At 45.6% G+C, this 14,186-nt stretch overlaps 1 protein-coding gene across 1 annotated transcript in view; it reads right to left on the bottom strand.

Moving 5' to 3' along the window:
- Positions 1-5,011: 5,011 nt before the first annotated feature.
- The window catches only part of LOC123443755 (chromatin modification-related protein EAF1 B-like), a 35,510-nt gene continuing 26,335 nt past the window's right edge, over positions 5,012-14,186 (bottom strand). Inside the window, exons 21-22 of the mRNA XM_045120277.1 lie at positions 6,049-7,498; positions 5,012-5,452 (exon numbers count right to left, since the gene is read on the bottom strand). Coding sequence (XP_044976212.1) covers positions 6,119-7,498 — 1,380 coding nt within the window. The 3' untranslated portion in view covers positions 5,012-5,452; positions 6,049-6,118. The remainder of the gene's footprint in view (positions 5,453-6,048; positions 7,499-14,186) is intronic.

The following is a 14,186-nucleotide window of genomic DNA, read 5'->3' as shown; positions in this document are numbered from 1 at the left end:
ACTATTGATTAGTTTTGCACCCCATATTACATTTTTTTAAATGGTTAACATATAAAATAACATTATATTAAGATTAAACATATTTTATAATCAAATTTCATGTATAATATGTTAAATTTGAAGTTAGTGTTTAAAAGATACGGTATTTTTTTAATCATTTGATATGTATTTTGGGTTGATAACCTAAATATTAGGGGGTTTACTACAAAAGCAAACATCTTACTTAAAACTCGTAGCGGGTTGATTACCAAAAACATTACGTTGTTTTCTTCGAAAGCAAAAAATCGACTTAAAACTGAAGGGAGGGTTTATTACTAGAAAGCATTAGAGCGAGGGTTTATTACTAGAAAGCATGACGGATCAAGAATATATGTTTTCTTTATTAGTAGGTATAGGTACAGGTATAGATTATTTTGGACCTTTTGTTGATGTTGACCGATTCCCAACGCGAGCATGCATCATTTGTTCAAGTTTTCTTGGCCCCTTTTATTGTAAAGGATATGACTATTAATTAAATAAAGTCGGTAAATTCAAACAAAAAATGAGACCAGTGATGGGACGTGATTGTATACGATTTTACCCTTTTATTTCTTGATTCTAAATATTGCTTCTTTCTGTGCCCCTTCCTGTGAAACTGGATATGCAATGTCGACTTGCAGGGGCGACATCATTTTTTCAGCGGGTGATATATTTTTGGAGGTGACCGGGGTCGTTTCCATCTGCTCGACTAATAAGCGCTTCCTGATCGGCTCCTATCATGTCTACCCGGAATCTCAGCACCAGTCGGTCTACTCCATTCGCATGTTTCATGTGAGTATATAAAATGTACCTTGATATCATGGGAGATGGAAACTGGCTGGCACGGGATGGTGCAAAATCTAGCACCACACCCTCCGGTAACACCACCCCCCCCCCCCTCCCCCCTCCCCATTTACTCACTCACATCTAGAGCTAGGACAAACAAATCATCAGTTCTTGCCTTGGTCGACGGGGGTGACTCAGATCTGCGAAAGCAACAACGATTTCAATCTTCGACGGCACGAATTGTTTCTCCCTTCATATTTGATTTCGTATCGTCCTCCTCGTCTACGTCATGGTGGATCATCGGCTCCAAAGGGTGTAAGCATCATATAACACCCCCGCCCCTCTCGTTAGGTCATTACGTACGATGTAGCATCGATTTCGCCATTGCTCATCGCACCATTGACGTCGCCATTAGATTATAGATGAACGGGTGAAGTTGATAGTTCAGGCAGCAATACACATAAGTGTGATTCGGTCATGGGTCATGTTGGTCTACAAGAGTTGTTTGTTATAGTGATACGCATGACATACGTTTATGGTCCAATGTTAATACGGTATAGGGAGAGGATGGAGAATCTAAACTACATCTACAATTGCAATGACGTAGAGGCTATGTGGATGCTTCGAATGTGAAGAGTGCCTTTTTGCCAAGCTTGTGGAGATGTTTAGGAATAGGGAGCTGCTAGAAGATAGCATCCACATCTTTGTGGAAGAACAAGTTCACATGTTCCTTCATGTTGTAGTTCATAGTCAGATGTTCGGGGTTATTCACAATACTTCGGAAGATCAATGAAGACCATTTCCAAGTATTGCGAGCAAGCCTTGTATGCTATTGGGGAGCTCAGAGGTGAGATAATCAAGGCACCAACTCGGCAAACTCCTAGCAAGATTCGCAATAGCCCAAGATGGTATCCGTATTTCAAGGTGACCATTATTCATAGTTCATGCCTTGACGTGCTTGTATTGTTCTGATAAAGACATAACACTATCCTTTAATGCCATCACAGGATTCAGTTGGCACAGTAGATGGTACTCATGTGACAGCTAGAGCATCGAGGGCATGGGTTGCAGCATACAGGTGTAGAAAGCACTACACAAGCCTGAATATCCTTGCTATCGTGGCCTTCGATCTAAAATTCACATATGTGTTAGCTGGTCAGGAAGGATCAACCCATGATGCTAACATTCTTGCTAACAGCATAGCTTGACCTGATGGCATCAATATCCCTGATGGCAAGTTTTACCTACGAGATGTTGGCTATGCATATCGTCATGGTATTCTTTCACCCTTAGGAAAAACCAGGTATCATGTGAATGAGTTCTCTTCCAGGAACTATCCAAGGACCACATAGGAATTGTTCAATCTCAAACACTCTAGCCTTAGAGTTATGGTTGAGGGGTCATTTGGAGCTCTGAAGAATAGAATTAAGATCCTGGATCGGAAGTTACTCCACCCTTTGCCCTCCCACGGTTGGCTTCTTCTTCCATGTTGCATCCTCCATAATTGGATCCTAGAATGAGGTTGTGATGAACTTGTGCCAGATGAGGAAGATGTGGCGATTGATGATGTTGATACCTTCGACCATGGTGTGTAGGTATTTTAAAATGAAGGTTGAAAGACCAAAAGGTTGGAGTGGGATGAGGCAATGTGGGCAAAAAGAGGTAACACAAGGATCTCAAGCAGGATAGCAACAAAGAAAGAAGCAACAGAAGAAGAAGAAGACAAGAACGGACTTCCCATTTGGCACCGATGAACTTTTCCCTATTGACCATATGACTCATATGACTGATAATTTGTACTGCAATTTGTTAGTAGTTTGGGTTAGGATGAATTGCCATTTGTTTACTACTAGGAATGAAACAATGTTTATTTTGAACTTCATATGTGTGGTAAGGTCACCACTAGTGAGAAAATGTGAGCACAACATAGCCTGCACAATCGTGCATAACCAAACAAAGTGTAGTGCATCAGCCCAGCCCCATGTAAACCACCAATCACGAGGGGGGGAATGCTTCCCTGATGCACGCAACCTATATGTAGCCTGCAAACTATGTGAAAAACATAGTTTTTGGCTTGTATTTACCCAGCCAGGCCTGACTCAGTCACACACGCAAAGATCCCAAAAACCAATGCGCAACCTATCAAACGCATCCTTAGTTGTTTAAACCGAAATAATGGAGACATTGTTGCATGCACTTATTGTTGTAGATTTATCATGTTATTTTGTACTACGAAAAAGTGAATATTTCGTGCCATGAATTGCTTACCTTAGTGTGAATTGCCTATTATGTGGTTCTCTGCAGGGAGCTGCTAGTGCCCTACAATAACCACATATTTCTTGGCTCTTGTCGGATTCTCGAATCTGGAGATGTTGATATTAGTATTGTCACGTGACTTATCATAAAAAACTAGACACGGTTCTTGCACACAACAAACATGGAAGAAAGAAAAATATATGCATGACCACTAAGGGCCTAAGGACTCTCCCAATGCAAGTTTCTTAACATTGTGCCATAAGTATTTTGCTGATGTGGCATAGTAGATAATGTAGGAAGGGAGGGAGGGGGAGAGGGAGATCATGCAACCTTTTTTACTGAGAGAAAGCAAGCTTTATTCCATAAAAACAGGACTACAATCTCGAGACAAGTCCTCACACCACGGAGGAATCGAATTCAACCATACCTAGATAAGCTTTGGTATGTCTATAGTGTGCCAATTGATGTGCTAACCTATTTCGATCTCGGCTAACTTTTAGAGGAACAACTTCCTGGATACCATATGAGCTTTAATCTCAGCGGCTAGATGGCCATAGAGATTGTCGCACGAGAGAATGGCCAGAGCATTCGACGAATCTGACTAATCACTGGGTGGTTCAAATGTTCAGTGTCATACCCTGCATAATAGCATGATTTTTTGCTTCCATGGCATTATTAATGGAAACTGTACCTATATGCCGCAAAAATCATATGTTCTCTCTGGCTCAAAAAAGTACAAAAGAAAAAAAAAGGTAGCGCACCCAGCCCACAAGCAAAAGAGGCTAAGGCGTGGGGGGCTGTGTAGCTTTTACACACTTTGGCGACTGTCCTCACACAAGGCCATCTTCCCTTTGATTATTTTCTCCATACTGTTTAAGATATGATGCATTGGGAGAGCTGATAGAGGCTAGGGTTCTACCAGGTCTCGGACGTAGGTTGTAGAGGTGGAAGTGCGGGCGGCGAGGCTGGGGACGCCGGCGCAGGCGGTTGGGCGCCGACGCGACGTGAGAGAGAGAGAGAGGCGGCTAGGGTTTGGGGCTCCCGTCTCCTGAGGGAGACGACAACAGAATACTGTTTATTGTCTGCTTAATATCGAAGGGGTACATGTGTTTATATAGGAGGACAACCTCCACTAAACCCTAGATAACTTGGACTTTAATATAACTTGGACTCTAAGATAGCTAAGATAACTTGGGCTAAGCCCATAACTAACCCTGCCCATTGGACCTCCTCCGTTGGTACGTTGTACGGTCATAACAAGAGCCCTGATGACCGAAAACTTCTACATGCATAGATGAATTTTCCCTTGATCCGATTTAATGCACCTCAAAATCTAAACATGCAATGGTCATCATCAAGACACTTATTTTGGGACGGAGGCAATAGTAGAATTGAGGCAAAACAGAAAAATATATTTAAATTTAGATGAACACTATAAAACAGAAATTTGGGAGTGCTATTGATCTTCATCTCAAAATCTGAACATGTGATGATGTGGTAAGTAGTAGAATTGAGACTAACGAAACAGAAAAACGTTTTATTCAGGTGAGCTCTGTAAAACAGAAAGTTAGGAGTACTATGGATCTTTGTTTGGACTACCATAAACACAGATAATCTTATCTTGCTTTCTCTCACTTGTGCCCTATAATACCCAGATAATACATTGTTCTAATTGGCTTCTTGTGTCATTGGTGCAATGGGTCATCTAGTGTTAGAAAAAAAAAAGACAAATCAACACCGCCGGTCACCAACACGTAAACAGTTGTTTGTTTCAAACGCAATATGTGTACACCTTTCGTATGCGCACCTCTTTCCTACTCCCTCCGTCCCAAAGACAAGAATTTTAGGACGGAGGGAGTATTAATTAATCATCTTAACTTAGCTATAAAAGGTCATCCCTACTACTCACAAGGAAAAGAACATAATTCACCAGCACAAAAGAAACCAAGCCTACCACATCAAACTTGCAAGGTTTCTCAATAAATGGATTCTCAAAGAGAAGCAAGTTATCGACAGCTGCCCATGTTGCAAGAAGGGCTTACTAATTAGAACCTCTGGTTATGGGGATAAAACGTCCACGCCTAAGGAAGACTATTGCATTCACTAACTTGTGAGCTAAATGTACAGGCTTATACAAAAGATGACTGTTTCTACCAACATGGACCCCGTAGACGCATATACAGCTGGGCCCAAATTTGAGTTAGAATTCAACAACAAAAAGAATTTGCCGTTACAAGAGCTATCTCCAGCAATCTAGAACCAGCTGCTTGTAAGGTGGAGCCAAAATGGAACACAAACAATTATCTACCTGACACTGAGGTAACTACAATTAGCTTCAGAGTTGGGGATGCCGAGCGCTATCATCTGAGCGGCTTCCACGGCACGGTAAGACCTAGCAACAAGGAACGAAATTGGAAAATTGAAGTAAGCACTGACAATCATATTGAGATAAGCTTGCGACGAAAATACTCAGTTAAAATGAAGATGTCAGTGCAACAGCATTAGCACGTTTTATATTCATGTCCACGAACTATAATTAACTTGGCCCTTGCTACCCAGATAACAAAAAGAGGGTCAAATTATATGTTGCATCTTCAAATTTTTTGAGCAAATTCTTTTACTGGATTATTTTTGGAAGGTGTAAGTCACAAGCACAACTTACAACTAACTACCTATATTAGACAACTGCATAATAATTGGCATAATGCAGCACCAAATGTAACTGTTTAAGCTGGATTGGTATACTTGCCTAGACCTATTACGTGTCAATTCCCCAAATTGCAATAGCAGAAAAATAATAGCTAGAGGAGAAATAAAGTGCAAGTGTTATCAGTTTCATACTGCTTGATAAAACTTATTGGGCGGTTCACAAAAACAGCTTGATGACATGTGTTTGCACTGAAGGAATCAAACATGCTAAGGATTTGACAAATATCTTGCATCGCACTCACACAAAGACCAAGGAATGACTTAAGATAAGAGGGATACCTGTACAGTAAACTTTACAACAGAAAGCAATTTCCTGCAGAAGTTAACAACCTGGAGTGATTATATATCATCATCCTGCTCCTGAATTTGAAGGATGAGCATATAAAGTGCCTTGAACAACAGGTCTCTGTTGCTGCTGCTGCTGCTGAGTCTGAAGTTGCAGCTGAGCCTGCTGTTGCTGCCGCTGGGTGCCAATAACATTTCCATGTATAGGAACACCCCCTGACAGTTGCCTTTGCAGCATGCCTTGGTTAGGTGCTGATAAGAAAGCTTCATTTCCAACAAAGCTATCTTGAGGCGAGCTAGCTAGCTGTGAGGTCGAGGCAACAGCAGTTGGATCTTGAGATGAATCCTGTTTCCGATGTTGTATAGATGAAACGCCTGGGCTACCCAAGTCTGTACTCCTTGCAACGGATGTGGACGGAATTACCTGATTGACTTGATCAACAGGCAACTCAACCCTAATATCGCTGTTCATATGGCGGTTTTGTTGCATCATCAATCTTTGGATATTATTATGTGATGGATTCATGTGCCGCTGTTGCTGCTGCTGCTGTGTAGACAATTGCGATGATGAATGGACTGGAGCTTGTTGGGAAGCTAACAAGGTCTGGTTGGGAGAACCCTGAATTGAACCTTGACTACCAATATCTGATGATTGTATTGGTGACTGGGGTGTATGAGAAGCATACATTTTTGGTTGATTCTCAGGCTGAGGCACTGGTGGAATCAATCCCTTATTACCAGCAAAATATGCCGGGGCCTGCTGCATCATATTTGTATCAGAAACTTGGTTTTTTGAGGTTGCAGGAATGCTGCTGGGTTGAGTAGCATCAACTGAAGGATTCTGCTGCGTCATATTCCCTCGGCCTAAGCTCTTCATTAGCTTAGCTTGCTGGCTACCTTGATGTCGTTGCTGTTGATTTTGTCTTAACTGCTGCTGAGCCTGTTGCTTCTTCTGCTTATGTGATGTACTATTGGCAGGCTGATTAGGAAGCACTGGGCTATCTTGTGGATGTTGCGTCGGGTGCTGTTTCTTATGCTGTGATTGTGAAGATGGAATAGCATTGACATCAGACTGTGGTTGCGATTGTGAACCATTCTGCACAGTTGGCACTGCACTAGCTGCAGAAAGCGGGTGTTGTTGTTGGGACATCATGCACTGTTGAATGTGTCTCTCTTTAGCTAACCGTGCATAAGCTGGATGCTGTGGGCTTGACTGGTTGGCTCCTCGGATATGAGAATGCTGTGTATTTCCAAACATGTGCGCCTGTTGTGGCATCTGATGTGGTTGGGTCTGCTGAACAGGAAATGACTGAACAGGTAAAGATGTTCCAGCATGGGGAAATGGCGTGCCACTGAAATGGATAGCCTGGCTATTTCCCTGTGGGACTTGCATCTGAAACTCCTGCACCATCATTCGTCTATGCTCTTCTGAATTCTGGCCAGGCTACAAGAAACAGAGGTGTAGCATCAGCAATCCCATACCAAAAAAAAAAAGGAGTTATATTTAATCTTAGCTTTTCTTGATTAAGTTGAATTTGATACCACAAGAAAACCAAGTCAAGCAAACATCACTAACTGGGCCATACCAGGGGCCGTATGCATCGTGCTGATGCAGAGGCCGGAGGTATTCCTCCTTTTCTAAAAAAAAAACTGGGCCATACCAAAAGAAAAGAGATGCAAGTTGTTGTAGTGAACCAATAGTATTTTATTCTCTAGCTGTGATATCCTTTGCTATCAATAAACCAATGCATCGTGATGTTTAGTGATGTTTGAAAATCCTCCTTCCTTGTTGGAATACATATATGATCATAAACTCTTGCCCAAGATTGTTATGCTATATATAAACTGAACCATAATCGACGAAATTTTCCGAAATTGTCCTATCCCTAAAAAATAAAAAGATGACCATCTTGAAACGTGCATCCAGGAATCGCTTTTTATATAGCAGAATAGAGTCTTTTAGTTCATCCATAGTAGTCGATGAAAATTGAACAACAGTAATATGTGAGTTCAGGAAATAGAGGCAAGGGGCCGACTTGATATGTGAGTTCTGTACAGACAGACAGCTGGCAAGGCGTACAATTGATATGTGAGTTCTGTACAGGAAATAGAGGCCCAATGAGATTTTATGGGAGGAGTCAGCTAGGGAAGAGTTCAGGAAGGGGCCGACTTGAACTTGGAAAGATGAGCTAGACACAGGATTAGGAATGTTCAATTCGGAACAGCAAGGATTAGGTAAGTATGGATTCAGATACTCGTATTAGTGGGTTCCTAGTTAGAGTAAAACACCCTGGATGTCAACCTATATATACCAAATCCCTCGGAGCAAGGCCGTCTGGGTGTCTCCACCAGGGTAGGCGGGGACAGTCCATGGAGCTTAAGGGTGTGTTTGGTTGGAGGGATATCCTCCCAGGGACAGGGATAGCCACTTTTTTCTGTGGTTGCCATGCGTTTGGATCTGGGGCGAGGAGGGACAGAGTCAACCAGATGCTGGGAATATTCTCAGAAAAAAGGGATGTGGCCACCCGCCAAAAACGGGCGGGCGGTGGCAACCACCCTGGGGCAGCCGGCGCGGCAGGGCGGGAGGCGGCCGGCGCAGGAGGAGCCCGGCGCGGGCGCGGCCGGCGCGGGCGCAACTGGCGCGGGAGGTGGCCGGCGCGGGAGGTGGCCGGCCGGCGCAGCCGGCGCGGGAGGTGGCGGCGCGGGCGGTGGCGGCGCAGGCGCGGCCGGTGGCCGTCGCGGGCTCCCCAGCCACCTGGTTATCCATCCTCCCAACCACCCTAGCCAAACAAAAAAAAGGATAACCCTACCCTTAAAACCAAACAAAAAAAAGGGATATCCCCAGCCAGTGGCGGAGCACCCAGGTGGGCAAGGTGTGGCAGCCGCCACACCTTGATTTGCTCCAAATTGTGTTTATACATACGGTCATTCACCCACACTGTAGGAATACATTGCCAGGATTAAAGAAATAAATGTAATCTGTGGTGGCGATTCATTCGATGCAAGGAATAACTAAGATTATGTTTGCTACCTGATGTTTGGATGGAATGTGAGCTACTCGCAGAGCATGTGCGTTTGTCTTTTTCATTATGGAAGATTCGCGCGATTCAGTCGTGTCATGGGAAGAAAATCTACCGAGTCAGGATTAAGGAGCTAGCTAGGTAGGTAGTCAGTAAGACATTCATGTGTTTGTTGTGTGTTTGTTGCGAGCAAGCGGGGCGAACCAGTGAGGGTAGATGTGGGGATCGAGCAAGCGGCGGGCCGCTTGGCCGTTGGAAGCGGTACACCTAGCGGGCGGCGGCAACGAGTGATGACGAAACTGCATGGACTCCGGCAAAGGGTCTGTCTTGAGGTTTCGCCCCACCTTAAATTTTTTTCATCCTCCGCCCATGTCCCCAGCCACCTGGTTGGGGATACCCACAACCACCCTAGCCTATCCCTCCAACCAAACACACCCTAAGAAACCGACAGGGTCATGTGACAGCCCGATGCCGATGTTCCAGAAGATTCCCCCCTCTTTCCGTTTTCGTCATGTGTCTATTTATATTTGTTGCATCATCATCGCATCTTGCGCATCATCAGCATTGCATCGGCGTTTCCGTTGCCGCCAGTTTTCAAAACTTGCATCCGTTGTTAGTTGCCGGTTCGCGTCGTCGTCCGTTCTGAGCCCGACCGCACTCGCACGCGCCCGCGGCACCGTCGAAATCCTGTTTTTAAAGTACGTTTAAAACTTTCTCTGATCGAGGTGAAACTTGGCACGCGGTCGCGATTAGATATAGCTAGGCCGCCTGTCGAATTTCGTCGCGATCGGAGACCGTCTGGTACCCGAACGGTCGACCGTAGCGGCACCGTCTCCGGTTATTCGTAGGACGTCTGTCGGTGTTTTAAAATCGTTGCCGCGCCGCCCGTTCTCCCTCTCGTCTCCGGACATCTACACTACACGGTCACTTAGCATGTCCCGCGTTCAGAATCATCCGAATCCGACCCCGCGGTTGGATCCGGAACGCGATTCCGGTTAACCGAGCCCCCTTTTCTCTATAAATACCCCCTCCATCTTATTTTTTTAGACAGCCCACTCTCTCCTCCTCGTTTTCCGCGCAGCCCCCACCAAACCCGAGCCAGCCTCTCTCCTCCCTCCAGCCGCCAGGCCCGCGAAGCCCATCCGGAGCCCGCCCGGCCCGGATCGCGCCGCCGCTCCTCCCGAGCTCGCCCGGAGGCAGCAGACCGTCCAAATCCCGCGGCCTCGCCCAGCCGTCGTGTTGTGCCACCGCCGGTCGCCGCCGCCATGGACCTCGCCGGAGATCGCCGTGCCCCGCCGCCTAACACCTTCCGGCCGCCGCCACGACGGGCCTCGCCGGACCCAGGCCGGAGCCTTGCCCCGCTCCTCTCTCCTCTCTCCTTCTCTCCCTAACCCTCGGTACCTCTCTCTCCCGCAGGTCCCCATCACCATGGAGCTCCGTGGCCGTCTCGCGCCTCCACCGCCGGGAATGGCTCCCGCAACACCAGATCCGGCCAGCCCCCTCTCGGATTCGTTTGACCCCGTCCAGTCACCTCCCCGGTCGGCGTTGACCCGCCATGCCTCGTCGTGTGCAGCGTCGGGAGGTTGACGAGGCTAGATCGATCCCTGCCGCCGAGCGAGCGCTCGCATGGATCGGATCCGCACAGGGCCCAACACGCCTCGGCCCAGCGAGGCTGCCTCAGGACAGCGCCGGCCCATGCCTCGCTTCGGCCTCCTCTCCAGGCCGCCTCCGCAGCTTCCTCTCTTGGGTCGAAGTCCGCAAGGTGAGGCCCCCTCTGACGCTTAAATCGCGCACTAGGCGCTGTATAGAAACCTGCGCCACCCCCTGTGTAGCATTAGAAATGGTTTCGGCCCATTTAGATAATTTAGGGTTTTTCGTAATTAATAAATTCCAGAAAATATTCGGATATTAAAACGTCTGTATCTTTTCAACCGTTAGACGGATCGCGATGTATTGTATATGGTTTTGGGGTAGTTTTGCGCGTAGAATACGATTTCACAACTTGCATAATTGTTTGACGTAGTTTAGCGTGCCATATGCCTAGTTTTGCGTGCTGTCTCAATAGGTTTATTGCCCTAGCTATTTTTCGCCCGTGTCCGGGTTGCTCGTCTGTCGTAGATAAAATGTTCATGCTCTAGGGACCCATTTTTCATGTATTTTAGAGTAGCCGATGGTATTTTTGCACGTAGGGATTTGCCGCTAGACTATTTTTCCGTGTTTAGGACGTTCTCTCGCATTTACGTGTGGTGAAATTATTGTTGTGCAACCCCACATATTTTATATGTTTTCGGGGTAGAAAAATCCGTGATGCCCTTTTGTTTAATTCGTAGGATTTATTCCGTGCTTCGTTTGACGGAGTTGTCAACTAGGGAGTTGTTCTTGGGTGTTTAGACTAGCCCCTGGTATTTTTAGTTGCAATAGAAATGCATGTTTAGGTTTGGTTTGATTGCTCTCAAGTTGCTAGAAATAGTGCTGATTTGAAGGTGCTGAAATATTTCTAAGTCTGAAATCTGTTATATTTTGTTGCTGTCTTGTCTTGCTTGCATCTTGTGATCTATAGCTCTTTTGAGGTTGGTCCAATGAAGTTAGTTGTACCCCTTGTGTTCCTCTAGCATCCTGTAAATTTTCATGCCATTTGGAGTCCTGTAGCTTAGGATTTTGCTGCTGTCAATATAGCTTCAGATCGAAAACTGCACTTTCGTGAGGTGTAATTTTCACTAAGTCTGAAATAGTGTGTGGGAAGCCATTTTGGTGTTTTCTTTTCCTAGTGCTCCTTGCTGCCATGCTAGTTGATGATAGTTGTTTGTAGTAGTGCGTCTTGCCCGCTTTCATGCCATGCCCTGCTTGAGTTTATCGGAGTTGTGTAGCTCGTAGTTGTGGGGCGTAGAAAATGCTATGTGGCTGATTTTGGCAGATTGTAGTGATTTCTTGTTATGCTCGTAGTTTTCGAACCGTAGCTCCGTTTTGATCGTGTCCTACATTAAACTTGCTTAGAATCTCGTGTAGTTTCATTTTCTCTTGCTGGTCGCATGTGTTGAAGTGCTCGTGGCCGCCGTTGCACACATATTGCATTCATGTCATCATTTCTTGCGGTGCTTGTATCTTTTGATCCGTAGCTCCGTTGGAGATGATCTTTACGTGTAGATTGCTTGCCTTGACGCGTAGAATCAAGTGAACCTATTTGTTTTGTTGTTTAACAACTAATTAAATGTGTTAGTTCAGATCTGGACAGAATTGTAAATTAACATGTGAGGTCGTTTCGGAGGTGCTATATGTCATTTCCGACCTCATTTAAAATGCCTAGATAGGTAGTTTAATTGCGCTTCACCTCTTGCCATGTTAACAACCTTTTAATATTGCCGTGTAAATAACCGGGAGTGAACTAAATAATTCATATGTGGAGTTTCGTCAATATGCAACCCGTTGCATATTGAACTTCACTTAATGTGTAGTGTTTGATTGTGTGAAGTGTCATGCCGTGCCTTGCATGTATTCAGCTGCTCATGCATCATATGTGTTGTGCATCGTGTGGTGAATTCTCTGTGTTGATGCTTGTTTCCGGTTTTCCCCGTCTCGTTAGAGTTCCGCAATCGCGTCGGATTGTGAGGACCCGTTCGATTACGTCGGTCCGTCTGCTTCACGGAGGCATTCTTTTTTCAAGCGGGATCTCAGGCAAGATGATCATTTCCCCAGATACCATTACTATCATTGCCATGCTAGTTTTACCGCTTCTATCGTTTATGTCTCGTTGCCTACCACATGTTAAATATCAGCCTCTCAACAATGCCATGAAACCTTCAACCTGTTCGACCTAGCAAACCACTGATTGGCTATGTTACTGCTTGCTTAACTCTGTCGATAGCGTTGCTAGTTGCAGGTGCAAATGCTTCCATGCGAAAACATGGGTTCCTTGTTATATCACCATATTAATGCTATCTAATTTAATGCACCTATATACTTGGTAAAAGGTGGAAGGCTCGGCCTTTCTAGTCTGGTGTTTTGTTCCACCTTTGCCCCCTTAGTTACCGGCTACCGGTGTTATGTTCCATAAATGAGCGCTCCTAACACGATCGGGGTTGTTATGGGGACCCCCTTGATAATTCGTTTTAGATTAAAGCTGGTCTGGCAAGGCCCAACTTTGGTACTACATTTGCCTATTCACCTAATAAAATTGCATAGGGACCCGCCGGCACCCGCGGACTATTTTAATCAACCCCCGGGCCAGTGCTCCTCATGAGTGTTGGTCCAAATTGGCAGACTATGGGGCCACCGCGGGGCAACCCGAGGTTTGGTATCTCCTAGTGTGACCCATCCGTCGTGTCCTGAGAACGAGATACGCGGCTCCTATCGGGATCGTCGACACGTCGGACGGCCTTGCTGGATTAGTTTTACCTTTGACGAGATATCTTGTGCATCGGGATTCCGGTGATGCTTTGGGTAATCTCAGAGTTGAGGTTTTCCACTAGGGAATCCGACAAGATCGCGAGCTTCGTGATTGAGGATTTCTATGCGGCTTGTGGTTATTTGTGATGGACTAGTTGGAGCACCCCTGCAGGGTTAAATCTTTCGGAAAGCCGTGCCCGCGGTTATGTGGCAACGTGGAAGCTTTGTTTAACACTGGTTCTAGATAACTTGAAGTAATTTAATTAAAATATGCCAACTGTGTGCGTAACCGTGACTGTCTCTTTCGTGAATTCCTTCTCCGATCGAGGACACGGTGGGGTTATGTCTGACGTAGGTAGGTGTTCAGGATCATTCATTTGATCATCAGTAGTTCACGTCCGTTATGCGTAGATCTTCCCCCTCTTATTTCTTATACTCATAAGTTAGCCACCATATATATGCTTCGCCGCTGCTGCAACCTCACCACTTAACCATGCCTCACCCATTAAGCTTTGCTAGTCTTGATACCTTTGGAAATGAGATTGCTGAGTCCCCTGTGGCTCACAGATTACTACAACACCAGTTGCAGGTACAGGTAAAGGGTACGTGACGCAAGCGCGTTGATTGTTCATTTGGAGTTGCTTCTTCTTCTTCTTCTTCATCGATCTAGGATGGGTTCCAGGCCGGCAGCCTGGGATAGCAAGGATGGACGTCGTTCTTCTTTTATCG

This window comes from Hordeum vulgare, chromosome 3H, assembly GCF_904849725.1.
Source record: "Hordeum vulgare subsp. vulgare chromosome 3H, MorexV3_pseudomolecules_assembly, whole genome shotgun sequence".
In the NCBI taxonomy this organism is placed as follows: domain Eukaryota; kingdom Viridiplantae; phylum Streptophyta; class Magnoliopsida; order Poales; family Poaceae; genus Hordeum; species Hordeum vulgare.
This window is presented reverse-complemented; position numbering and strand designations above follow the sequence as displayed.